General features: G+C 40.0%; 1 protein-coding gene across 9 annotated transcripts in view; it reads right to left on the bottom strand.

Annotated features, from left to right (window-relative positions):
- Positions 1–4,297: 4,297 nt before the first annotated feature.
- Positions 4,298–27,408, bottom strand: part of SORBS2 (sorbin and SH3 domain containing 2) — a gene marked incomplete at its 5' end in the record, with an annotated part of 110,571 nt that continues 87,460 nt past the window's right edge. For all 9 annotated transcript variants that reach the window (XM_082482010.1, XM_082482015.1, XM_082482011.1 and 6 more), the window contains 7 exons: positions 4,298–6,378; positions 7,112–7,218; positions 10,571–10,620; positions 22,320–22,523; positions 24,258–24,386; positions 24,483–24,597; positions 25,308–25,354. In XM_082482010.1, the coding sequence (XP_082338136.1) occupies positions 6,317–6,378; positions 7,112–7,218; positions 10,571–10,620; positions 22,320–22,523; positions 24,258–24,386; positions 24,483–24,597; positions 25,308–25,354 (714 nt within the window). In that variant the 3' untranslated portion in view covers positions 4,298–6,316. The remainder of the gene's footprint in view (positions 6,379–7,111; positions 7,219–10,570; positions 10,621–22,319; positions 22,524–24,257; positions 24,387–24,482; positions 24,598–25,307; positions 25,355–27,408) is intronic.

The raw sequence follows: 27,408 nt of genomic DNA, 5'->3' as shown, positions 1-27,408 counted from the left end.
TAATGCCATTCTGCTGAAGCGGAACCCTCTCTGCAGCCGATCTGTAATTAGATGTGACATCACTATACAAAGGCTGCCCAAAAAATTGCTACGGGATAGTTGTTATAGGTATTAGAGCTATTTTAGCAAGAATGCTTTTTACTTTCTGGTAATATAAAATAGCCTGTTAACACAGGACTTTGCTCCTTCTCTATGACTCTTGAAGAAATAGAAGTTAGATACCAGAAGGTGTAATTCTGTAATGCTTCATATATGGGATTGATGCAAATGAAACGGGAGCTGGGAGTTCTGGGTGCAGGTGCGCAGAGTGAATGACCAACCACCAGGATTACACTAAAAATTGTACCTGCAGGATTGTTCAGGCTCTTCCCTGGTTTCAGCACCCCACATTAACCTAGAAACTTTTGTTATTCTTTTTATGTTTCAGAGGTGACACAAAATACATGAATGAGAGCCTATATATCACCAGTATCACTTTCTTTGGCCTAGATAGTATCTGACTCGGGGTGGTGCAAGCGGGAATTCATTCATTCTTTTCTTTCCCTTTCAGTGGATTTCTGTCATATTCTGCGCAGATACGTGTAAAAATAGTCTTAATTTTGAAAGGAATGTGACTTCACTGTATTGATGGGAATAATAGATGCTATTTGGCAGGTTTTAGCTAGGATTTAGGTACTCAGAACTATCTGGCCATCGGGGGGAGGATAAAAGTAAAATGGCATTTTTTGCAAATAAATAGCATGGTGTGGCTTGATTGCCCATAGAGTTGCAGAAGAAAGCCTTATTAAATTCATCTTCCCTGCTCGCTGTGTATTGATGAGGTACCAATTTCTACGTGTTGGTCCAGCAAGTTCCTGCTCTGTAAAACGGGTGGATTCAGGTGTCGGTCTGATTGATATTTGCTGGATGTAATGAGGGGTTCTGCTGTATAAATGTATTTAAAAATTGAATTGTTGGTCCTTTCAATATGCTTTTGCAACCTTGGAGCCACGTGTGATTTGACTATAAGTTAATTTGCCAGTTAGTTTCATCTTCTCTACTACCTATCCGCTGCGCTGTGTAGCGGGAGCAGTTAAAGAAGTGGTTTCTGGTCTCTGCCTGCACTCATACTGTTCAATATAATAAAACCAAAACATTTGGTTGCTTCAGTGCTTCTCTCTTGTGCAATTTTCTTTTTAAGCGAAGGTAGACACTGTATTCCCAGCACGGTGGGGTCTGTTGACTTCAATGGAGTTCGCTGGTAACCGGAGCAAAGGCAGGGTCTCGCCACGTAACTATAAATGCTGTAAGGGAATATACTTAGCGATGACCTAAGGTCCTTCTAGAGTTACTGACTTCATGTTTCCAGCTTCCCATTGGCTCCTGCACCGCTTTTTCAAATGCACGGGAAGCACCTCGTGTTCCTATCCGGGTCTGTGCGACAGCGTTTAAAAGGCAACTAGTAAATACCAGGCATCGCGGGAGGACAACGTGCTTTGCTTTGGCGCGGGTGACAGAATGTCAAACCCGCTGGGGTGACCCTGTGCTCGGTTTGGGATACAGATCATCGCCCTGAGCTGCTCGCGCGTTGGCCTCCCTGCCTTGTTGCTGTCTTGTGGGGTTTCTTCTTTTAAGAGGCTATTGCCTCCACAGCAGAGGCACGGCTTGCTGCAGGGCAGCCAGTGGGGTCTGTTGGTTTTTTAGGGACACTCTGGTTACATTACCGATTTATCTCTGCAACAAACTTGATTTCATGTGGAATGATGTAGACTTTTCTTAGTCTGCTAACACAGCTGCCATATCATAGCTGTAAAAGAAAACCCAAACGGGAATCAAGATTTATGCTACATATCCAGACATGATAAAGGGAATTTAGGTTGATACATCATTTTCTAGAAAAAAATCCACGAATATCTGAGGCTTTTAATTGATTTGTTCTGGTCTCTTCCTAGATATTAAACTGGCTGACCTCTAATTCCCCGGGCCTCTTTTTCTCTGGCCTTTAGGACAAAGCACCGTGTAGCCCTGTGGGCTCTCCTTCATGAATGCACAGGGGAGTGTACAAGAATTATATAAAGAAGCTCAAAAACCCCTTTACACTGTTCCTTAAGTAGTGTAGGTGGGATTTCAGAGACTTAGCTGATGTGAATATATTTGGTTTACCTGGATATACCTTTAATATTTTGCTACTTTTGGACTAAAACATTAACATTACAGTTTTTCCTGAAGTGTCAATGACTTGCTATTCTTATTACGATGACCTAACTTTTCCCTTTTTCTCATCCCCTTTGCAATTAGCAAAGAGGATTCTATTTCATGTGGTTTTTTTTTATATTGGTGAGGCTACACCAACCAGTTGATGTTATTAGGATAGCTCTTACAGAAAAAGACCATTAAAGCACAGTACTGCCTACTTCTCACAGGTGTATGGCCAAAGTGCTTCAGTGATGTCCCAGAGCCCACACCGGGTTACCCAGCAAGCAGAAAGGACAATCCACACAGTGTTTGACTGCAATATGGTTATAATAATACTGGACGAGGGGTAACGGTTTTAAACTGAAAGAGGGCAGATTTAGATGAGCTATTAGGAAGAAATTCTTTACTGTGAGGGTGGTGAGGCACCGGCTCAGGTTGCCCAAAGAAGCTGTGGCTGCCCCATCCCTGGAGGTGTCCAAGGCCAGGCTGGACGGGGCTTTGAACAACCTGGGCTGGTGGGAGGTGTCCCCGTGTCCTGGTTTGAAGTAAAACAGAAGCAATTTTGTTCAGTAACTTCGCTTCTTAGCTGGGCCTCTTCGAACAACTGAAATTAACTGCTTATTGTGCAGACAGTGTCCACTCTCAGAGCGATAAGACCAATGTTTGTAGCTGATGCCCGGGCATGGGATGCAGAGAGGCTCTTGCTTATACTTATTGCTATAACCCCCAAGGCCAACCGACTTTATTTGCCTCGTTGGAGGGTCAGAAGCGGAAAAGCATAGTGGGGTCCCATCCGCAGGGAGGAGCGGACAGGACAGGTGACCCAAAACTGACCAACAGGGTATTCCATCCCATCTGCCTCATGCTCAGTATAAAAGCTGAGGGATCAAAGGGTCACTGGCTCTTCCTTCAATGGCCGACGTCTGAGGAGGACTCTGTTCATCTGCCTGTGATCCCGATCCTGAATGCAGATCCAGAATCCAGTTCCCATCCGTCACTGAGTCCAGTCTGGGACTGCCCCAGTGCCAGCCGGTGACGTGATTGTCATCTCGGGAGCTTGATATGGTTTTGTATATATTTTTCATTACTTCTTTTTATTTTATTATTAATATTTTATTAAAGTAGTTTAGTTCCTTCTAAACTTATAAGCCTCTTTTTCCTCCTCTGCCTCTCTCTTTGAAGGGGGGTAGAGGGGAGCATCTGTCGGTCCCATCTGGGGTCCCCCAGGTCCCCAGTAGTGGATTTCAGCCTAAACCACGACACCCCGCCCATGGCAGGGGGGTGGAACTTGATGGTCTTTAAGGTCTTTTCCAACCCAAACCCTTCTGTGGTTGTAGGGCTGCAAGAAGAGATGCGTGCGGTGGGTTTAACCTAACTTAGCACTGGAAAGGGCACATTTACCTCAGGGGGAATAGTGCTGACTAAATTAGGTCTTGTCCAAATAGAAAGCACTCCCAGCACTGACAGTATTTATACCAACAATGAGTTTATTTGCTGGTCTTAACAGCAGGCTCTGGTGTGAAGATGTTAACTTTGTCTCCAGGAAGGTTAAGCTACATACTTGTGTATGTGTTTTTTTTTTTTTTTTTTTTAAAGATGTGTTGGTAGTTTTGCTTTTTCCAAACATCAAAGACATTAGTATTCAGTTTTGCAGGCAGAGTCCCAAGTATAAGATACTCACCAAAAATCTGTATTTTCCTTAAATCTTGCTTCTATGCTGTCCCTTTACAGAGGAGTTCTTGTTTTGCTTTTGTTGAAGGCTTAGGGCATGGGAACTTTTGCCAGGTATAAAGGGTTTACCATTGTGCGTTTTACCTTTGGGTGTCTGGAGCGAAGGGTGGCTCTGGCACAGGAAAATCATCTCGGATTAGCACGGTCCATGCGGAAAGTCCATAAAGTTGCTTTTGCGTTCAAGCGTTTTAGGGATGACACTGAAGAGGACCAACTGAGAGCTGTGTGGGCAGTGCAAGTTGCTCATATGTACGTAACTGGTGTATGCTTGGTGGTGGGAAAAAATCTCTGTACAAGGCGAAACTGTTTGCATGTAGGCCTCGAAGAGTTAAGTGCTGTGAAACACTTAAGTTACGTGTATTTTTAGAAATGATGGGGGAAACAGTTGTGTAGTCCAAGCAAAATTTATTAGAAGTCTATTCAAGAAAAAAAACCACAGAGACCTTTTGCTTGTAGGAATTCAAAGTCAGTTACCTGAAAGCCAGGTATGAAAAACCTGTATTTTTTTTTTCTAAAATCAGATACAGAGTAGAAACAGTACTTTTTAAATATCACAGGCAACAGATATTTAAGTATTCAATCATAAATGGCATCAAAGATAGGTATTAATCTCACAGCAAAGCTGCATGCAGATCTAGTTTAAAATTGAAAGCCTTTGAATATAAAGCTTTTGCCATGAAATCTGCAATAATAAAGGTATGCTGCACAAAGATGTTTCTTTACCTTTGTCTTAATGACATTTCTCAGTAATAAAGACATATGTACATTTAGATTTGGCTGGTAAACCATATTTTAATTAATAAAATTTTGCATAAAATGCTATCTTACAGAATTGCACTATCCAGATGTGCTTATGGTAAATAGAGCAAGAAAAGAAAAATGCATTGAAATGTTCTGTATGTGAAGAGGGCAAAGATCAATTAAGGAACTTAATTTTTTTAAAATCAACAACCAAATGGCTCTGTACAAAAAAGCAAACATATGTACAAAATGCTACAGAGACTACATACATTTTGATAATTTCAATCCTTTACCCATGAGAAATGCGGTAGAAGCTTTTGCCATCTATAAGGTGCTGAAGAAACCAAATCTGAATTTTTGCTTTTATAAAGCCATAGTCATTAGCATCCTGTGCTTTAATTTCATTTGCTATTTATGCTTACCTTTGCTTATGGAAAATGTGTGTTTTCAAATACTTCAGGAAAAAAAAATAATCAAACAACCCACCTCTAAAATGTACCAGTTTTTTAATACTTGTGACTCTTTTTTTTTTTTTTTTTTCTGTACTAAATTCCTAAAAGGAACGTGTAACTCAGGTTTTGTTAACATACATGTGTGTATATATATAGTGAAGTAAATCAGTACATGATACTTGTGAATATTTTTTTCAGGTGGCTATGTTAGGAGAAAAAAAAAAAACCCCAAACAACCAAGGACCCTTTGCACTAACACTGTTTACTTCCTGCTTCTTAACATTCCTGATACGAAAACCACTAAACCCTCAAATTTCATGTTGCTTACTAGTACAACTCTCTGATTACAACCATTTAAGGTCAGACATCAGTAGCAGGTTATTATTGTCTATGCTTATATCATTGTCTGGCTCTTCATTAAATCCTCTTTCCTGAGGTTTTACGCCTCTTGCGCTTCTTGCCTTTTAACAGAAAACTACAGCTTTATTAGGGAAATAAAGAAAAAAGGTTTAACTAATACCATTGCACCCGTCCAGAACACTTGCAGTTCTTCCACTTTTTTTTCCACTACGCTTGCTTGAGATTTTACAATCACTGTGCATATGTTACAACATACAAGTGCAGGCAAAAAATCTACATTATAATTTGTCATACATTGTAAACCAGTACAATAGGCAAACCTGTGATACGGCAAAGTGAAAGCAACAAATGCTGCCAAGCTAATAAGAATGTGGAAACTCAAACAATTATATATTTTTTTTTAAATAGTAAACAGCAACTTCCCCCTGTCTTACGTGCATGCTGAAAAAAATCCCATCAAACTTCATGATAGTACCACAAATGTCCAAACCGAAACCAGTTTCTCCCCCTTCCCGCCCACCCCCATGGCAATTCATCCGTGTGCCTGTCATCAGGCTTCTCCTATATCGGGCTTTTTCCTATATCCTTCATATTTTCCTATGAAAAGACTTTAAAGCAGGGACTATTTAAACGTTGAAACGATTCCTCTTGGTTCAGAAAAGCTTAGTTATTCACACCGTGGTCGCTGCTGTAATACTGCTGGGACGGTTGGGCGGATGGGATGGGATGAGGATGGACTAGATGGCCTCTAGTTGAGACTGCAAGCAAGAAAACAGAAGGCCAGCGGAGCGTGTTTTCTAGCAGCTTTATGCAAATGTGTTGCAGAGATGCAGCATAAATAAGTAGAAAAAAAAAATTCACAGCCTCTTGACATAGTTTCCAGGGAAAGTACCAAAGAATTTGGTTCTTCTCGAGGTTCCTGAAATTAGAAGCAATAGATGAAAGATGGGAATAACAACAGGCAATCACTATGTAAGCACGGCCTTTAGATTTTCATGTTTAATATTGCACAAACAGAAATATCTACAGTTCTTTGTAACTTCAAAAAGTTACTCTGAATTTCACTTGTGAGTCATGCGTTTTAGAAAATTATAACCGCAAATTATAACTAAAATGTGGACTTGATACCTAGAAATAATTTAATGGCAACAACATCAAGTCTCTTTACATAATCTGAATTTTTGCAAAGTTGAGGACTAGTTGGATGATTAAGTTAGCCACCGTGTGCTTGAGGGTTTATGGAATGATTAAGCCGCCGTATCCAGGCCTAGTTATGAAATCTCTGTTTGTTCAGTAGTACTTGCTTCTCACAAGTAGTCAGTTCTGCAAACGTATTCATGCGAGTAAGTTTTACGTTACCTGGTCTTTATGAAGAGAGCAGTAATACACAGTGCATTTTGTGTCACATAAGAATGACAACAGTGCTGTACAACAACCTGGAGGCACGTGTCAATTTGCGTCCATCAATTCCAAAAGACACAAGTGAAAAATCACCCGCTCGTTTCAGTGGATTTTGGTTGGGATTTCTCCTGATAAAGCCAGGTTCAGGTTTGTTACACCAAATACCAAAAATCAATTTGTTTATAAGACACCAAGCAAAGAGGGCAGCAAAGCTCGGGGGGTAGGGGGGAGGCAACCAAATGGAAACATACCCACAAACCATCCATCATCACATTTTTCCATCACATCAATGACATCTCCCTCTCTGAGCTCCAATTCATCTTCGTTCCTAGGAGTATAGTTATATAGAGCCTGAAACCTTAAATAGGACAAATGATGCATTTTAAAAAGAAGTAAGAGTTCTTTGCACCTTTGCTGAAGTAAAGGAGCTGCTTTAAACATGAACTAATACATAACATTTCTTGCAAATATGGGGGGAAAGGGTTTATTTTGCCTGGTGGACTGCAGGGCTAGGTACTTAGAGTAGATAAATCAAACTTTATCGGAAAGGTGACTCGTTGGACACTAAAGACCGGGGACTCACGGCAAGCCCCATGGCTCCTCAACCAGTTGCTTTGAACACAGAATTCTATTATTATTATTATTTTTTAAGCATTATTTTATAGTTGAGTCACCAAAACGGAGGACTTGTAGAGGGCAGTCTGCAGATGCACTAGCCCATTACCGTTGCCCATTACCCGTTGAACCCAACGGGTTCAAGTTATGTCAGGGCAGGTTTAGATTGGATATTAGGAAGCATTTTTTCACTGAAAGGGTTATTAAACATTGGAATAGGCTGCCCAGAGAGGTGGTGGATTCACCATCCCTGGAGGTGTTTAAGAAAAGGGTAGATGAGGTGCTTAGGGACATGGTTGGAGTGGTGGTGTTTTTATCAGGGTAGGTTAATGGTTGGACTTGATGATCTTAAAGGTCCCTTCCAACCTCACTGATTCTATGATTCTATTAACCCCTTCCATGACCAGCACCTAAACCTCTTCCTCTGCCTTTAAGCTCCGGAGAGCTGTACCCTGTGCCGCCTCTGCCCCAGCGCAGCAACCTCACACGTGCCATAAGCATAAGCTTTGGCACTGTAGGAGCTCTGCACGTAACAGAGGCGCCTGCCTCTGCGGGGAAGGTGGAGGGTAATTGCTACTTGGAAACATACTGCCATAACCCCTTCCCTGGTTAAAACTGCCCCTGATTGATTTATATATATTCACATATTTATTTATTAGATATATGTTAAAAATTATATATATAAAAATATCTCTGAGAGTGAGGGAGAGGCTTGAATCATATCAGGGGACATAAGGATGGCAACTCGAGCAGTATTCAGATACTGACTTGTACCTCCCCTCCCAGCCGCGGGCTGCAGATTGAAGGATGTGTTGTGGATAAATGGAAAGAGGTATTATGAGACTACTAAACTGATTATCTTTTCATTCCTTCTCAGCTTTTAATTGAGTTTCTCGGAATTGAAAGAATGGCACTAAGCTCTGAATAGGGGGTACTGAAGGTGCTCGGGCTGAGAGCCCACGGGAAAATTGCTGCACGAGTCCCGCAGAGCCGGAATCTGCCTTTTATTCTCACAATCTGTGCCCCAGCTATGACTGACTGTGTGTAAAGGAGTGGGGTACAGCTGCAGAAATTGCACAAAGGGAATAGTTTTAATTTCAAAATATCGAAACAAGACATAATCATGTCCATTTTTCCCTCTCGACAACAGCCCACTGACTTTAAAACCTTAACGCCGTTACACTTCCCCCAATAAAACCAAAATAACTCCCCCTTTGATATGTTGGTACTGAATATTTCCATTAGCTCTGTATCATTCAGGCAAAGCTGCCATGGCTTAAATGAGATGTTTATTATTTCAGGAAAAAGTTCCTGCTCCTGAAAGTCCCATTTGAAAATGCTATTTACAGACTGGGACTACGCTTACTGTAACGATGGTCGTCTTGAGTAAACTACATATATTTTCCACATTGCTGATTTGGAGAAAAAGACACCGTTTCAAGACAAAAATGACTTTAACTTAATTTCTCCTTACTGGCAGTTATCCCTCCAAATCTGAAAAGTCTAATTTCATATTTTAATCACACTAACCAAATGGAACGGGACTGGTTATTTAAGTAATTATCTCTGGTAATTTGTTTAGCAGGAGTAAGAACGATCTGTGCAAAAAATTAAATAGCAATAACATTTTCTGTCATGCTTATCATTATTCCAGGAAAGCAGAGCTATGATGATATTTCAAAACTGATTAAATGCAGCTTCCAAAGGTAGAGGAGTTGCAGATGTAACGTGTTGTGAATAGGATTCAAGCCAAATACTTACTCAAATACAGTAACAAGAACTTTCCAATTAGCGCTCTTTGTAATTTAGAAATCTAATTTTAGTCATTTCCAGATAATCCATTTTAATAGGTCCTTTGTAGTCATTTCATTCTCTCTTTGCTAATGTAAGAATTTCTTAAATACATAAATGTACATAAAAATACTCTACTACCATTTACAACACTAACAGAATACATATTCGAGACGGAGAATGGTTGGTTGGCAATTTAAATGTGTTTTGATTTTTTCATTTTAGGAATAAGTAACTTTAGTTATGAATGACTTAAACTATATTGAACAAAATTAATTAGGTAATTATTGCTTACAAAACAGAGTTAGATGCTTCAGTACGCTCAACAATACCCGTAGGAGCTTGTGGTTTTAGTGAGATTGAAACCAAAACATCTAATTTTCATTATATGTTGTCTGTGGTGTAGTTATTTGGTAATTTTTTGCTCCTCTTCTCTTTTGCCATTTCTTAAAGTGACTACCAGGTAAATCTTTAAATATTTTTAGATGCTAAGCTTTAGTTACATTGAGGAGAATTCATCTAATGGGGCATACTCCAAAGTGCTCTGATGCTAGAGGAAGAATAGCTATTGCTTCCAGTGGTCACTGAAGCAGGACCCGAGTGCAAGACTGGGACACCACCACTACCCCCCCGTCCCCCCAAATAATAATTAAAAAAAAAAAAAAAAAACCCAACCAAAAATACCCCCAAACAAACCCGTACTGAACTTGCATTTTAACAATCAGCACTGAAATAGCCTTTCCCAAAGCTTTATCCCAAGGGCATACATTGCTTGTAAAAATAAGACTTGAGATCTAGGTTATTCTCCGGTTTTCAGAAAGGCTTTCTTGTCTTTAATTTTTAGATTGCACATGTAAATTACACCAAAAAGTGCGAGCCTGTGTTCCTGTGATCAACATTATCAAGTTGTTTCCGCCCCCTCCCTTCACATTCAGAACTGTTTCTGAATAATTTGTCAAGTTGGTAAAGCAGAAGAGTTGAATCAATATTAAATCTTTAATTGGCATTCTGCTGAGATGTAAACACGGAGAGAATAAGAAAAGTCATTATAAAATTATTATCCTTTTTCAGTATGAATGATGGAGAACTGTAAGTTGGCACGTCTGTCTGAGTTTGATGTAAATTAGACAACTATGGCTTTGCCCTCTGGGACCTTCTTGGATATCTTCCTACATCATGCGGTTATCTCTCAATTTCTGAAATCTCTTCATAATTGTCCTTGGCAGGCTAACAAATCATTTGAGAATGGGCTGGCTATTGCTTAAATGTTAGGGTTGGGTTTAGTAGACAAGAAGTATACTTACGGTTCCCCCCCACTGTGTATGTTTTCATGAGCAAGCACAGGGCGCTGTGGCTGAAATGAAATGATTTGAAATGTAATAAAGATTTATAGTTTAAGGACCAAACAGTTGGACAGGGGCACGATACAGAGTTGCTTAGGGGTTCGTATTCTACCTGGTGTAAAACAACATATCCCCCCCCCCCCCCCTTTTCCAACTCATAATAAATTCTTAAGAGAAGCAAAAGAATCTTGGCAGGTTTAGAGATCTGGTTTTTGGAGGACATAATAAAAACTAAAACAAAGCTGTGAACTTTATCAACAGTCCATTCTATTTATAGTGAAGTAGAAAGTTGGAAGGGAACCCTGCTGCCTCCTCACTGTGAAACAGAAATAGCATTAGAAAAATCAGATGAAACTGATGAACACTATACATTCCTTGGGTGAAGTATATTTTTAGATAAGCAGAAATAAAATCTCCTATATGTAATGGCAGAATTTAGAATATTCACAGACAAACAACATACCCGTTTACATTACACACACACAGAGTACTAACTTGGCAGGCGGAACATGCTATGCTTTAATTAATTCTGTTTCATCTCAAGGGGGAGCACAAAGCCATGCAGGCTGTTGGGAGGCATAGAGCACAAAGAATTTTCGAAAGAATGCATGTAATTGTGTGAAAATAACAATTAACGCTTTTACTTCAGAGGAAAAACTAGTTTGTATTTCCAGTGCAAAGCTTTATGAAAGGAATTATTTTCCTTCTTAATGGAGCATTACCCACCACTAATATACAATAAACCTGAACGCAATGGAAATGAGATATGTTAACCTCCTAAAGAAACCATATCCTGCTCAGGAAGACGTTGGCTTCTGCCCGTTAGAATCTGGCTGGGGCCAGAACCAGCGCAGGAGCAGCTGCTTGGGAGAGCTCTTGATGTGAGCAGCGATCGTATTCTCTGTTGACTGAGGATGATGCCCTGTGGTCACGCTGTAGAGACTGACAGGCTGATACAGGTCTGGGAACTGTATCTGTTTTGGGAGCGTGGGTATCAAACACAGCTCACAGCACTTTTCTTTCATGAATTGAGTAAATTGCAACCTGATCTTGAAGCCATGGGACTTGTCCTATTGCTCCATGGCTCTCCCTCTCCCAGGTTTGGCTATTTCGGTTTACTCTTGAAGATGACGTAGTGTTCCATGAGAGAAGGTCGTGGTAAACAACCCACAGCCTGATGATATCAATTGAATGTTAAAATGCACTATGGTTTTTTTTTCCTTTGTTTCCTGCCCCCCCCCCCCCCCCCCAACATCTCCAGATGAAATTGAAGTAGTTAAACTTCTTTTCATCATGTTGGTATGTGGACATGCAGAAAACACTGTGAATGTTCTCCACTTCATTTTTACAGTCTGTAGAGTATAATTTTAAAAAGATGCCTAAAGATGCAGGCAGGCAGATTACACAACTTTTATTCGTATTAATGACAGCTACGCGGGAAGAGGTTTTCAAAGTAAAGGAAAAAGAAATTGTTTATACTCTTTGACTGTTCTCTTCCTCGCTTAACTCTCCTCTGCCAGCGTAGAAGACAGATAATTTTTACTGAAGAATCCAACAATAAAGATTGCAAATTAGACAGTTCAGTTCTCAGTAAACCCCCTTCAGCAGTTGGCTTGTCGAGCAAGAAGAGACTATTCCACTGGGCAGACTGCTTGGTATTTGGATTGGAATCTGACCTTATTCTCTGCTAATCTTTCATCAGGTCTGTAAGTGAGCTGAATGCCAAAGATAGTCAGAGATGCAAGAGAACTCAACCGAGGTTACAGATTTTTCTTGGAAACAATAAAAGCCAGTGTCCTAAGCAATACTACAAATTATTTAATGCTTTGAACATATTCCAAGCCAGGGAGAAATTAGATAGGTCGGTGTTACCTATTTTTTGGTGCTTCAATGCTTTAAAATGTCTTATTGCTAGTTAACTACTGTAGAAACCCAATGATGAAAAAAATCGAGGTGAGTGAAGATTTGTCAACTCTATGTTATTGCTACAGAGATAGCAGATTCACCTTTGATGGAACTAGAATCTGGGAAAACTGGTGGGAAATAATCTGTGCTGTGTCTGAATAGGGGGGCCTTGGAGCTTACTCTCTATCGGAATGCATTCCTCAATAGTAGCCCAGCTGCCATCGAGAAACTTTTTGCCTGTTTTCTTTCCCTAAGCTCTCATTCCCACATACAGTGGCATTGGCTAGAATGGGGACCGTTGCAAGGTCTGGCTAATTGTGATTAAGAGACATTATGAAATGCATCACCCTATGGGTAGCCCTTGGTGCTTCGGATTTCTGGTTTCCAACTTACAGCTCAGTTCACTACACTGTCCTGTTTCCTGGGAAAAATTGTAGAGCCTAATCCCAAAACCACTAAAAAGTATGCAGTCAAGTCAGTGGTCCCAGGTGTACACCTGATGTTTGTGCATGATTCGTATCTGCTTGCATAGAGTAGTTCTGCATAGTCCTGAACATGCAAATCAGGTGTACAATTTGTGCTCTTGTGGTTTTGGAAATAAAGACATAAATGCACTAAACGTTGACCAATACGGTCCTCTCACTATATTGATTACCCACCGTTCAGTTGGAGTAACTCAAAAAATTAAAACAGGGCTTAATCCTTTTTTTCCTGGTCTTATTCCCAGTTGGACTTTCTTTGGGATGGTGTTGATCCGCTACTACAAGAATCCTGCCTTCCTATCATTGAAATTCAGTCTCTCTTCAGTAATGAAGAAAGCACTGTCCCTCATGCCTGGTAGCAAACAGAGGCCTGCCAAAAAGCCAAGACTTTGAAAAGTTCCAGAAACCTGCATATCTTTTTTTAAAATTTGAATTTTAAAAAGGGAGCCATCAGAAAGACGGTAACATATAATCACCAGCATGGAATACAGTTCATCCCGTTATTGCTTTTAAGAAACAAATGTTAAGAAACCAATGCAAAGAATAATTTAGTCCAAAACTAAAAGTAGAACAAAACCCATGAATTATCATTCCCATAGAGTTTAGGTGGTTATTTTGTTGGTTTTTTTTTTTTTTTTTTTCATAATTTAGATCACCTTTTTGAGAGAAACACATGCAAACTCTGAACAACCTAACTTTCTGGCTAGGTAAAATTGTTACGGCTGTGTTACTGTTGTACTATAAATATGAAAGGAAAGGCTAAAGAATATGACAGTCTGGAATAACAGGGCTTGGCTAAAGAGCACAGTACTGAGTGAACATACTAAAGCAGCAACAAAACAGTTTGAAAAGAAGGACATGGATTCAAAACCAAGAATTCAGCCTGTATATGTGCAATGAAGTATGAATTTTTGACTCTTAGAAGCTGTAATTTTAATAAACTAGAAATATTTTGAAATGGAGGAGTAATTTAGGGAAAAAACAGGCTAAATATAAAGAACTGTGGTCTCTTACATCTTGTAGCACTGGAAATACTATGCAGTACTGCAGAGACACAATACACTAATGGATTTATAAAATAAGTTTTGGCACACACAGACCTGTTGGCTTTACTCAGACATAGCACAGAAGCACAACAGGAAGAAAACACGGCGTACGGAGAGTGTTGAGACACTTGGGCAAAAGCAAAATACTGAAAGACTGGACACTGGGCTCCTTTTATCTATGGAAATGCTGTTCTTGCACACTGGGCGTCCAGTACCATACCCTGTGGGAATAGGTGGGACCTCGGACAGGTGAGCTGCAGTATCTCTTAGTCATCACTGGGCTACGAGGAGGTTTACCCATAACAAATAGCTCTCTCTTTAAATTAGCCTAGAAAAACCACAAACACTGTGTCAAGTGAGAGTTTAAAAATGAAGCATGGTGAGATTTTTGTTGCTTCATTCATACATGCAAACTGGACATGCTTTTCTTGATAACAAACCCCAACTGTGTTACAGGTGCAAACAACGGTACCATTAGTACACAGCATTTTCATCGTTGCCACTGTACCCTTTTTTCCAAGGGTTTGGTGCTCTGGCACGTGCCCTTACACATTAGAGTTAAAAGATTATTCACGCACAGTGGATGCAGTTGGAGTAAGAACAGTTATTGCAAGTGTACCCGCTGAAGTAACTCAGTTAATAACGCAGGAAAGCTCAACAGCGCAGGGCAGAAATACTATCTTGGAAATACCCACGCCAAACGTTGCAATTCCTTGCTGTTAAACACAACACAGACCTTCAAGTTGCATTTAGATAGCAAGTAAATACTTGTTGGAAAGTACTTCAATGAAAAATCCTTGTTTTGTTAACATCCCGAAAAATCAGCTGAATATTTGTCAGGATTCAGCTCTTAAGGGGTGTGTGTGCAGGAAATGTGAATTCTCAGGGGCAGGGGTGAGTCGGGGGGAACGCGAGAGGAGTGGAGTGCTGACATTGGAAACCTTTTCTTTGGTACTTGTGACTGTTTGCCAGTAGAATGTGGCAAGACAGAAGACCAGCCCCCTCTTATGAACTGAGAGGGTGAATAACCAAAAAAAAGGATACCAAGGGAGGCCAAGGAGGCAGGAAAAATCCCTATTTCTCCTTGGAAAGAGTTCTTCCTTCGGAGGACACATCTCTCCCACCAACATGGAGCAAAGTGATACTTCTACCCATGGCTCCTTGTATTCTACTGCTCAAATCTCCAATCGTGCTTTAGATTTAAGCCACATTCCAAATATATATACATACACGTATGTATGTATTTTTACATCAACAAAAATTACCGAAGTATCAGTATACCGTTTCAAGAACTCTCTGAAGAACCTCTCTTCACTTGTGGTATTTGAGTCCTGGAAATGTCTCATGTTCTTTCTGCTGTAGCAGTTGAGAGGAGACTTGGACACGGACAACATGTGCAAAGAGAAGAGGATAGGAACTGTCCTTCCTTCTCAAGTCCAGCCTGTAGACTAAGTAGCAAGAAACGATGACAGCCAAAACTTGGCTACGCTTGCTTTAATGCAACTCTCTATCCTGGCAATACAGTCAGTGTTGACTGCTGAAAAAAGTTTGTTTACCCTTGGGGGAAAGAAATCTTTATCTCATTTTGGAAATATCGTGCAAAAAAATCTGCTGTTGATAGGAGTGTATTTAATAATTTCAAGAATTTTCAAATAGGTAAGTCTATACTGATTAAGCTTATAAAAGAATCTGTTCCCTGGACTTAAAAAATAATCCCGACTTGAAATGGTTTGAAAACAATAATTAAGAGCTAGAACTCTGTACCAGCCCCCCAGCCCTCTAGTTCTCCTCAGTAGATAGGCTCTTGTGTCTGCAAGACGGAGACGTCTCCCTGGGTCACTTTGCGTCTTGCTCCCTGCCATGCCCAATGAAGAGCAGTACGCTGCCGAGGAGGTTCCCAGGAGCAGATCTTTTAACTCTCAGAACAGATATTCCCTCAATTTATTTTCAGCTGTGATTAAAATGCCTTGCTCAAACAAGGGCAAGGAATATTGAGGTCACCTAAAAAGAATTTCAGTGCAGATGAGGAATTTTCTGAATTTTGTTGATTAGGCAAAGCAAAAAGTACCATCAAAAGTACTGCACAACTGATAAATTATTCAAAGTTGCAGAAACGAATGCAATACTGTGTTTCACTCCTTCTTCAAAGCGAAACATCCCTAAGCCCACGTCAGATTCATGCCCTGGAGAGAACCCTTATGCCTCTTCCCTACTTCAGAAAAAAACAACAGATCTGGTGGACCTTAACACCTTAAGTCCATTATCTCTCGGTTTTCCATGAACACACATTGTAAGATGTGGTATATTTAAAAAAAAAATATTTTTTTTTGCCATAGAGGTAATGATCCCTTTTTTTAGGATAGTTTCGCAAACTTTTTAGATGACTCTTCCTCCTTTTTCATGAGCAAATGGACACTCTGGAAGTCAGAACTGGAAATTGACTGTGGGTCTGAACTGCACTAGGAATTGACTTTGTCTATCTAAAACAACTTCCCAGATGATTTCATTTTTCTGCCAGCGAACTGCAATGCTGACACAAAGTGTAGTCCTGAAGAGGGAATAACCTTTGTCCAGTCCTCGACTAACAGAACTGGGATTTAGAACATGACCCTGCGCCGTGGTGCTTTACTGTGATGTTTATGACTGTTCTCCCAGGCTTTGGACTGAAACTGAAAACGCTTTTAAACTAGAAATGTAACTTAGTTGCTGCGTACTTGAATGTGATTCTGTTTCTTTCAATTAAATAAGAGTTACTGATGTCCTGGTACGGACCTGAAATTGAGTTGAAGGCTTTCTGCTTTCCTGCCACTGCTCTCTCCTTAAGCTATTGCAATGTATCACAATGGTTATAGCTTCACCCTTGTGTTTCATTTGAAGAAGGCCTATCTTAATACTCCACGTGCTATGTTATTTAATATTAGTAAAGCAAACGATACATCTGAAAAGATCAAACACGGTGTTAGCCTTGCCGTTATTGAACATAGGTGAAGATTTGCAACTCGGTACTCAAGAGGTGCGGTTACCTTTACCTTTGGTGAGTCTTTCTCCTGCTGCTGTAGGGGCTTAGGAAGGGGAGGAGGGGAGGGAGAAGCAGTAGATGGGGATGTTGTAGGAAGAGAGCGAGAAGTTGGTGCCGCGGCAGAGTGAAATGGAAGGTTAGAAGAAAGGTGGGAAGGAGGAGCAGAGTCTCCCGCTGTTCCCGCAGAAAGCAGAACTGGCTTAAGCGTTTAAGAAAAATGAGAAGTAATTGTGCTAGAAAAGCAGCTGTAAAGGACATAAAATGCTCAAGAAGGAGTCACGTAACTAACCTGAACAGTTAGAAATGTGATGCTAATTTTATTATTAGTCTACTTTTCTGGAAGAAATTCTTCCCTCAGAAATTAAAACAAGTTGCCATTTGTGGCTGTGGATTTCACCTCTATTCTTATGGTTCTCTCCTGTGTTTTTCAGGTTAAGTAGGGGTAGAGGCAGCTTGCAAAATCCTTCTAATTAACTAGTTTTACATTTGGCCTAAAACATATTGTCCTAACTATCTGGTTTGCATGCGCCAGCCAAAGCAACTGCCTGAACAGTCTGTTGAAATAAGTGCTGGACAGAAGGAATCTGTTCTAAAACTTTGCTCAGAAACCACACAAACGCCGCAGCCATATTGTGGCACTTAATGGCCGGCAGACATTTGGGATAGTCCCGTGTTGCGCTGTCCCAAAGAGGAACTGGGGAGGGCTTTAGGGGGAAGCATTTGTTTAACTGCCAAACATAAATCTGATCTGTTATTATTAGTCACATTCTCGTAACAGAGTCTACTATAAATACATGGGCCGGTGGAGTGACACGTGCGAAGCGCAAACCGCTGAGCCTCTGCAGGAGGCATGTCGCTCCCTCTGAAGGCTCCTGACAGCGTTGCCTCGCTGGGGCCTCTGGCTCAAAAACATAATGGGCCAGTGAGGAAAGTGCTTCACTGGCTTTTCGCGTCAGAAGCTCGATGGCAGCTAACAAGGACAGAGGGGGAAGGACCAGCAGAGCTGATACACCACAGAACTTACCGTGGTGTACTTCTGAGAAGGGACTGTCCCCTAACACTGGCAATTTTTATCCAATGCAATAGTATAAATCTGTGTGCACAAATTAAAATACCTTATCAATATTCGGTGAAGTGCATCCTTCATAACATACCATGGAGTCTCCTCCACTTGTTATTGGGAATTCTAAATTGTCATGTCCCAGATCCTCCTCTATATAGAGTCTTGTCAGTTCTTCTGTTGTGTCTTGTGCTCCTTCGTAGAAATCTGATTCTGGAGCCTTTGCCTCATCCCCTATATGAACTGACAGATCTGCAACAGAGTTTTCCTCTTCGTTTTCAGCAGTTGCAGCTAACGCTCTGGAGCCGGAGCCACCTTCATGTGGTGAAGGGATGTTACTGATAGCGCCAACATGTTCACCTTCTCCTGTAGCGTCTGCCAAGTCTCTAGGTACTTCGATAACCAGAGAGTCAAGTATACCTCTCAAGTCTTTATCTTTTCCTGGGTTGGTATTGTTACTGGTATGCTTACATACTATGTCATGCGATGAGCTGGCTGAAGATGAGACAGAGGGAGGTACAAGAAAGGACAGGGGAAGGGCTGTAGAAGAGCTGAGAGAGACCTCTGTACTTGGAATAAAGTGATCGTCCTTAACTCGGTGAATGCTATTACCCGGGGAGATTGCTACAGATTGGGATGTTGTTAGTGCCAAAGAATCGAGTTCTTCTAAGTCACAAAGAAAACTGTCTGGAAATGGTGGTGGAGGTAAGGTGCACGCGCTTGAAGGTGACAAACCAACAGTCCTTGAAAAGTGGTCACTAGTGGCAGCGTGGAGAATCTTTTGATCAATGTGAGACCAAGAGGAGGAAAGGTGTCTGGAAAGTGGGGACAGCGCTTGGGAAGGCAACTTCAAAAACAGAAAAACATGGGAATTTAAGTAAATAAATAAGCATGACAGAGAACTAGGATATGAGTAGACTGGACAAGAGAAAAGCCTGTGCCATCATCTGGATTATAGGGTATCATTTCAGTGAGCACGGGGGTCTGAAATCATTACTACATGAATCGGAACAGCAGGAAAGACATTTGAAAAATGAAACTGTATCAGGTTCTGGCTTGGGGCTTAAATGTCAAACATGAAGACAGATCTGAATCATTACATTCATGAAGGCGACCTGCATTTGATCTGCTAAACTTATGTTACTTATGGCGCTCTGACAGTGAGCCTGTCACAGGTTATTAAATCATACAATTAATATTAATGTATTTTTCCCCGAACCATTACTGTTATTTTGAGAACAGCATTTTCAGAAGTACACTTCAGGTGTCATTGAGTATTTCTTTAAAACTATAGCAACTGAGGTGATTTCTAATTATCCTAATGTTAATACCTCTACTTTTTCTCAGTACTTCCGAGGAAATGTTTAAGAAACATCTTTAATACATTGCATACTTTTATTAAGGCATGAGCGGCTACAGAATGCATTTTATTTTTTTTTAAACAACCCTATTAGTTCAAAGTGACACCAACATTTGTGAAAGGCAGGCAGTCAACAATGCTTTTAAAATAGTGAGAGCACAGTACACAGCAGTATATTTTGAGTACCGTTACACAATATTGATTGAAGTATCCTTCTGGTAAAAGAAACGTCCTTTTGTAAGAATGAGAGACTGGTGAGTCATACGTACACAGCATCAGTAGATATCCATTGCTTCAGTAAATACTGAAAATGTATTTTTGTTACTAGGAATCCTCAAAATTAAAACTGAATGAAAAATATTTTGATCTCATTGCTAGAATTATCCAGAATAATTAGATGTACATCTCTTTAAGTTATCCGGACTACTTTAGACTTTAAATATTACTCTAGAAGAGTAAAATAGTTTCAAAAGGCTAAATTAATGTCGCAGCATAGGAAGGTTAATTTACTTACCTTCTGCGTGAGTTTTCTTGAGGCAAATAGCTGTATTTTACAGTTAGACAAACCCTTGTTACAGAGTCTTCTGTACCAAAGTAAACAGTATAGACTGATACAATGCAGTCTGCTAAAACAGAGCTGGGCTGTTACAAGCAATACTCAATCTCTTCCCCTCGTCTTTCCCCTTGAACAAGGGCTTACAACCTGTGCTTTTAAGGTTAGTAATACTACCGAGGAGATATTGCCGTTTTTAGGTTCCGGTGGCTACAGGCTGCACTAGAGCTGAAGATATCGATGGTCTAGGCCAAGTTAAGGAGAGTAAAGCTTGCTCCCGACTTGTATTGCTTATTTATTTCTAGTGCCATTAGGCCAGAGGAGTTTAGCCCAACTGTTCTAGCAACAGGGAGCGATACGTGCTAAAAAGCTCCAAAGGCATAGGAAAAGTGGTATCAGTAATTGCGATAAACTCCAGAACACCTTCATGACTGGTAAAGTCCTTCTAGGTAGTCAGGAACAACATGTCTTCTTAAACGGTATTGCCGTTTCTGAATGCAGTTGAATTCAAAAACAAGACGTCTGTTTGAGAGGGTCAGTAGAGGCTTGGGTTTTTGTTTTTTTTTTTTTTTTTTTTTTGACTTATGCTTGAATCAGATGGTTGCAAAAGTTTTCTGTGTTACAAGGAAGGCTTCTTCCACTTCCCTCCCTACAGAAGTAATTTAATAATAACTAACTTAATAGTGGCAGGACAGTTTTATAATCTGAATGTAAATGGTCTGAAGCATCACCTGTGCCCAGCAAGGGGTTACACAGACACCAGCTTTAGCCGCAGGATGCCTTAGAGACAAACCTTCCCCATCGAAAACGGGGAGAGGGGCACCTCCAAATACAGAGAGGCAGCTCCGTAATATGGAGCGTATAAGTTGCCTCATACTCTTGACTTGCCTTCAGGAACCTCTGGATTCCTGTAATAATAAGGGGTCTTATCTTATCAATACCTCAGTCTGCAGCTACAGAATTTGACGCTACTTCAATTCAACAGTTCGGTTGGAATGGAAGAGAGGAGCTAGTTCTCTGTTGTGACACCTTCTGCAAAACCAGCCACGACCTGTTCTAGCAACTATCCCAAACCCGCTAATACTGCTTAGTTGTAAGCAGTATTTTCAGAGGCCACCGCTGTCTGTAAGTGGCATCTTTTGGTAGCTGTCCTCAAAGCTGCAAATAAACGTGGAACTTATCTCAAAGCTGAAGCATCTAAATGAGCACGAGTATGCAAGTATATGAAAGTGGAAAAGGGGGCAAACCCAACAGAAACAGACAGAGTAATCTCTAGCAGGATAAGAAGTTTATAATGACACACAAAACCCACCGCCCCTGCTGAAGAGATAAACAACAAAGGTAAAGAGGAAGATTTAGAAAAGTTTCCATCTTGAGTGTTCAAAATCATCGATAATACATTAATGTTAATCACAGTTTCCAAACAGAAACTTTCTTAGTTTCTATCATTGCCAAAGGGGTTATGTTCCCCACACAGGTGACTGTGAAATCTCAGGAGTGAATGATAAACCGGAATACAGGAATCTTTCTGCAACATCGTCTAGTATGGTTTGTGGTGGTTATATAGACTAAGAAGCAAAAGAATTCAGAACCTACAACAGACAACTGTTGTGAAAAATTCCAACTCTGAAGGTCTGGATCCAAGCTCGTTGACAATGCGATACATTTGCCTCACTACTAAATGAAACAATACTGTCACTGTTGTCATACCCCTCGAAAGAACCTATCGTACCAACAGCCTCCTTATAGAGAGTGAATGGCAAAAGGAGGAGGGTTATAGTACAAATCATTCCTTAGCTGTTCTCCTTTACTTTGAAAGTCACAGAAGTGGTCTTGGCAAGCCGTGTCCCCACACAAACTGCTCTCTCTTGCCCTTTGCGGGCCTATGGGCCTGCAGGCTTTTAGGATAGCTGTTATGGGAATGTCTTCACACTGCACTATGAAAAGTCTGATAGACATATCCTTAATGCTCCAATTCTGTCTAAGACTCTCAAATAAATTTTGTTCTGTCAGCTTGATTTTTCTGCCCAAATTTTGCCTGGCCCTACTCTCAATAATGTAATTAGCTAATGAAGAAAAGAGCAAAAATCCTGGCAGAATGTAAGACACACACTTGGCTGTTAAAATACTTAAAAAAAAAGTTAGTAATGCAATTCTACCTATGCAGGAAAGAAAATGACGTGTACTTAATGCATAGATTATGTATTATCTTATGTTAACAAAAAAAATTACAAGTCCTTCGAAACCCACTCTAGGGGTGATAGCAAAGAGAAAAAAATCCTTACCTTAGTTGAACTTAAATGGTGTATTCTGTCACTAGAATAGCTTTGGGGTATCGGAGGATCGGGGTAGTCATCAAGACTTTTTGATGCATTCTTTTTGATGACTTCTACATAGGAAACAGGGAAGATGCCTTGTCTGTTGGTTCCTGGTATTTTACCTTCATACCAGTTTTGATCAACTCGCTTCAGAAGAATTACTCTGTCTCCCTGAAATGCATTATGAAAATGAGTTATCAGCAGATACACTGCAAGTTAATTTTTTGAATAGCAGATACTATTTCAGCACACAGTATTATTTTCCCTGCAGTGCTGTTTCCCATTGGTCTCCACTTTGACACTTCTCCCATTTACAATAACCGCGTATGCAACTACCATTCCAGCCAAACTGGGGGCTAGTCACGGACTGGAAATGCTAATCTTTTATCAGAGGGGAATCTCGTGTAGTCTCCTACTCTTGGTTGGGGGATTAACATTTAAACTTTTCTTTGTAACACAACCTGGTTTAATCGTTGGCCAAAGTACTAGCTAACAGCCTAACTGTGATATGCAAAGTGACTGCTATGCCCATTTTTCCTTAAAAGTGATAAAAGTTAAACGATGAAATCCATGCAAGTGCTTCATTATCAGTAAAACTGAAGTAAGTGAAAGTGAAAAAATGAGTTCAGGGGAAAGATGAGAGAAAGAAGTGCTTTTCCTGTGTAAAAAAGATGTGCAGTTGCTCACTTGCTATTTTTAGAGAGCTTAGCAACTGAAATCGAAAATACCAACTTTCTATTCAAACTTTTCTCTGTAGTGAAACTTCATGAGCTACCGCCTCTGCTGTTTTACATGATGTGCTTTTTTACCACGTGTCTTTCTGTAATAAATCCTTCCCTATTAGTTTTACATTCTCTTGGATTTCTGTAATTTTGTTTCTGTAGTGGATTTGTGGAGTACCCTAAAATTATCTTTAGTGGGATGGAACAAAAGAAAACCAGTGCAAGTTAACTTTTAAAAACAAACCCAAACCGGGCTGTCGAGATTACAACCATGGCAATAAGCACAAAAGAGAATCTGAAAAAGAAATAAATTGTCAAACTACCCCCAACGCTTTCTTAAGTTCCTATTCCTGATTTTCTTTTAGACCTCTTTGACGTTTACCAATGTCAAATGAATGGAAAAACGCCCGTTATCTTCAGTTGTGCTGGATGAGGCTTTAGGTCAGCATCTAAAACTGTATCTTTACTCTTATTTAAAAAAAAAAACCCAAACCACTGAATAACTTCTATGAACTCTAATTCTTAAAAAAAGAGAGAGAACTACTTTCTAGGGGATAAAAAGTATATACTACTTACAACTAACTATGTAACGCCTACAATAATAATGCTTCTCTATCGTGGTAATATTCCAGTGTCTCAGAAACCTCAGAAATTAAACATTTCTTTTGCTCATGTGCAATAAAGCATAACCACCGGGATGTACATAGAAAAGATAAAAGAATATTATAAAAAGCAGACTGTTATTAAATGAAATATTTGGAAGAACTGCTACATTCACAAAAATATCTCTGAGCTTTTTTTCTGTTTTCTATTCTCTGTATTCTTCTATTTCTTCTATATTAAACCCCTTACCATGATAACTGTGACATCAAGAAATAATTATTTAAAAAAGCAATGGATAATTGAAGTCAAAACTAGAAATTTAGGTGGGCAGTTAGCCGTTGTTTGCATATGCTAATTTACCCCAATCCAGCTTACATGCGCAACATATTTAAACTATTTGCAGGTAGCTGTGAAAGACTGCAAGCCAACGAGCTGCTATGTTAGTAGTTTCCTACCATTGCATTGCTTTGTGCATCGCGAATAGTGAATGCAGAGCGCACCAAAGCACGGTATGTACCTATACATTAATTCTGTGCAGCAGTAGACTCTATAATGGTATTTTGATAAAGATAAACTGTACCTTTCTAAGCGATAACTCCACATTTGTGTCTGCGCTGAAGTTGTATTTGGCAATAGCTTCTCCAATCTCTCCGATCTGTGCAGGGGGAGGTGGCCTGGCAGGCTGTGCTTTTTCTGGGGGAGAAAGTTTCTAAGGAAAAAGAAAAAAACCTCAGATTTTCATCATTCCCATGCAGTGTGCGGACCCATTACACAAACTAATTCAAGGAATTAAAACAGAACAAACCTCGACATAGGAAATTGGGAATATTCCAACTCTTCCATGGTGCTCACCCTCATACCAGTTTTGATCAATTTTCCTGAGGATATAGACAGTATCTCCTTTCTTAAAGGACAGCTCTCTGGAACAAATTTATTTAGATCAGAAGATCACACCTTTACATTTAACTCTTCTAACTGCATAGTTTCTGAGATCTTTACAGTTCGGAACTGCAACAGAATGTAGCGACCAAACATTTGAAGGAAAAGTCTCACAGCTGTGGCACATTTACCAGTTGATTATACCATATAAAATAAAACAATTCCCATTTATGAATCCCGGGTCCTATCTGTAAATGACATGTAAATCACATTTACACTGTGATTCCAAGGCAGTATTGCTACTTATCACCACAGCACTTAGGATAGGGTCTGCATAAAAGTATGATGTCTTCTGGATCACCTGTTTAGATGATGATTTTATGACAGACATCTCGGGGGTATTTGACAGTATTTTAAGCACTGTACCTTGCGGAACCTAAACACAATTCACTACAAACAAAGAGCGTTCTGTGGGTGACCCTCAGGACCTGTGCTCTAGAAGGCTGAAGATGCACAGCCATTCGTGTGTTCAAACGAATGCAATGGAGAATATAATAATTTAAGACATTTCTATTACTAAATAACTTCTCACAGTTTGCTAATGCAGAGACTACCGTGACAGCAAGCGGGGTCCTCTGCTTCCACGGCATTTGCCTTTGAAACCGGCTAGAACAGCAGTTAGCCGCCACAAGCGCTAGAAGGAGTTTTCTTGAATTATGAATTCTTAAACGAACAAAAGTCTGGTACTTACTTAGAAGTCTGAGCTTTAAAGTCATATACAGCTCTAGCTGGCAGTTTCTGAAAAACAGGCGAAGGGATTAATACATTCAGGTAGTATTACTACATATGGTAAACGTGTTTCAGCTTTTAAAAAGATGACCAGGATCCAAAAAGAAAAGGACATGTGCCTTACGGGGGTTCTTTTAGTAATAGGCAATTAAATACATAGCTTCCTTTCTTAAGGCAGTTGGGTGTTTGGGACTTAGTGTTTTAAAAATAGAAATAGCAGCTAAATTTTAATACAGACTAATTTGCAATTTTAGGTTTATGAGGACTACAAAAGTAAAAAAAAAGTTATCTGAATGCCAATTTGACTCATAGGCAACTAGACATGTAGGCACAATGGAAGTGCACATGCTTAATATTCTCTAATACTTTAGATGCATCTGTTAAACTTGTTATTTTTAGGCTAATTTCAACTGCAAATAATGCATCACATTTTATATATGTATATAGAAAGGAAAAACTACTCTGAGAGCTGGAAAAGGTTGGGAATATTTTAAATTTCTATAATCCCATTCATAGTCTGAAGAAAAACTGAGAAACACTGGAGGACTGGAAGTGATCTCCCGAATCATCTGTGTAGCTCTCTTGCTATCACAGGCAATCACATCATATCGTTCCTTTCATGTATTTATCAAGTTGTACCGCCAAGTATCTGTAAACTCAAGATTGTTTCAGAAATAAAACTGCAAACCATCCCTACCTCTGCTCACCTGTGTGGCTGACACCTATACTGTCACCGTTTTCAAAGCCGTGCTGAAAACACGAACTGTGATCTGACCCAGGAGCCTCACTCATCTCGTGTCTGCCCCGGGTGGACAACCAGCGCTAGGTGCTTCAGAGGGAGGTGCAAGAAGTGATCAGCAGTATCCCGTGAGGATATTTGGCAAAGCCATTTAGACTTTCTCTGCAAGTACTTGCGCACGTGAGATCGCCACATTTTAAAAAAATCTCTCTCTGGGATATACTGGTGACAAGAATGAGCTGATTACACTACTTCTGAGAGGTGCTGTTTGTGATGATGTAAGGGTGTATGTCTTTTTATAAGAGGAATAAAAAGGGACACTTGTAACTTCTGCGTTTTACCTTTCTTCCAGGCCAGATGTTCTCAACTGGGTTCTCGCTCTTCTTGTCATCTAAAGGCTAGCAAATTTAGCCTACCTACAGCACTGTCTTTGCTATAATAAAAAAGGCCCCAAAGTTATTACAGGGATCCTGTCAACTTGCGTTTCGCAATACTAATGCAATTTTCCATTACAGCTCTTGAAATAAGATGGCCTAAATATAAAAGCATTTTTCTGTTCTCTGCTGCTGTTAAAAACAGTCTTTTAGACAGGAGGGGAGATCTATATCTTCAACTGTAGCTAAGACCTTTTCACTCTTTCCTGATTTTGGTACAGCTGGTGCTGTAACCACTAAAGCAAGTAACTGAAGAAGGGGGATAACATTAAAAGAACAGTGGAGCTGATTAAATACAAAACACTTTAAAATGTACAAAACATACTGGAAATAGAGGAGCCTTTCTTCTTTCCTCTTTTTAAATTACAGCGCTCTTAAGAATGGCTTGTAGCCTAAGTACTTTACATCTTTTCAAATTGAAAGATGACCTTCGATGTCACAGAATTCTGCAAAAGGAAGACACAATATGGCTCCTGGAAGTTTTTTAACCTTTATTTTGTAGTGAGCTGCCTTATTTTGAAATCAGACTCTTAATCGAACTGTGGCAATATAACCATGCCAGCGGGGTGCAAGTGGATCTGAATTCAGATCCTCTACCCGGTTCTAGCCTGTACCACCATTTAACAAGGTAGATGGCCCAGAGCAAAAACTTAAATATTAGCAATTAAAATATGGTAATCTCTGATGCTGCCATTATTTTGTGCAATATTTTAATAAAAATCAATGGAAAATGTTAACAATCTATGGTCTTTAGATGTTGGTTAATATAAATCTAGTTACTTTATGATTGAATAAAATCCCCGAAGCCTGTTTGGAGAGTGTTTATAGTTCTAGATCTGGACAACTTAAGATAGTGAATGAGATACTCCTTTTTTTTTGTGTATTTTTTT

Source organism: Vanellus vanellus (genome assembly GCF_965231255.1).
Source record: "Vanellus vanellus genome assembly, chromosome: 4".
Taxonomy (NCBI): Eukaryota; Metazoa; Chordata; class Aves; order Charadriiformes; family Charadriidae; genus Vanellus; species Vanellus vanellus.
This window is presented reverse-complemented; position numbering and strand designations above follow the sequence as displayed.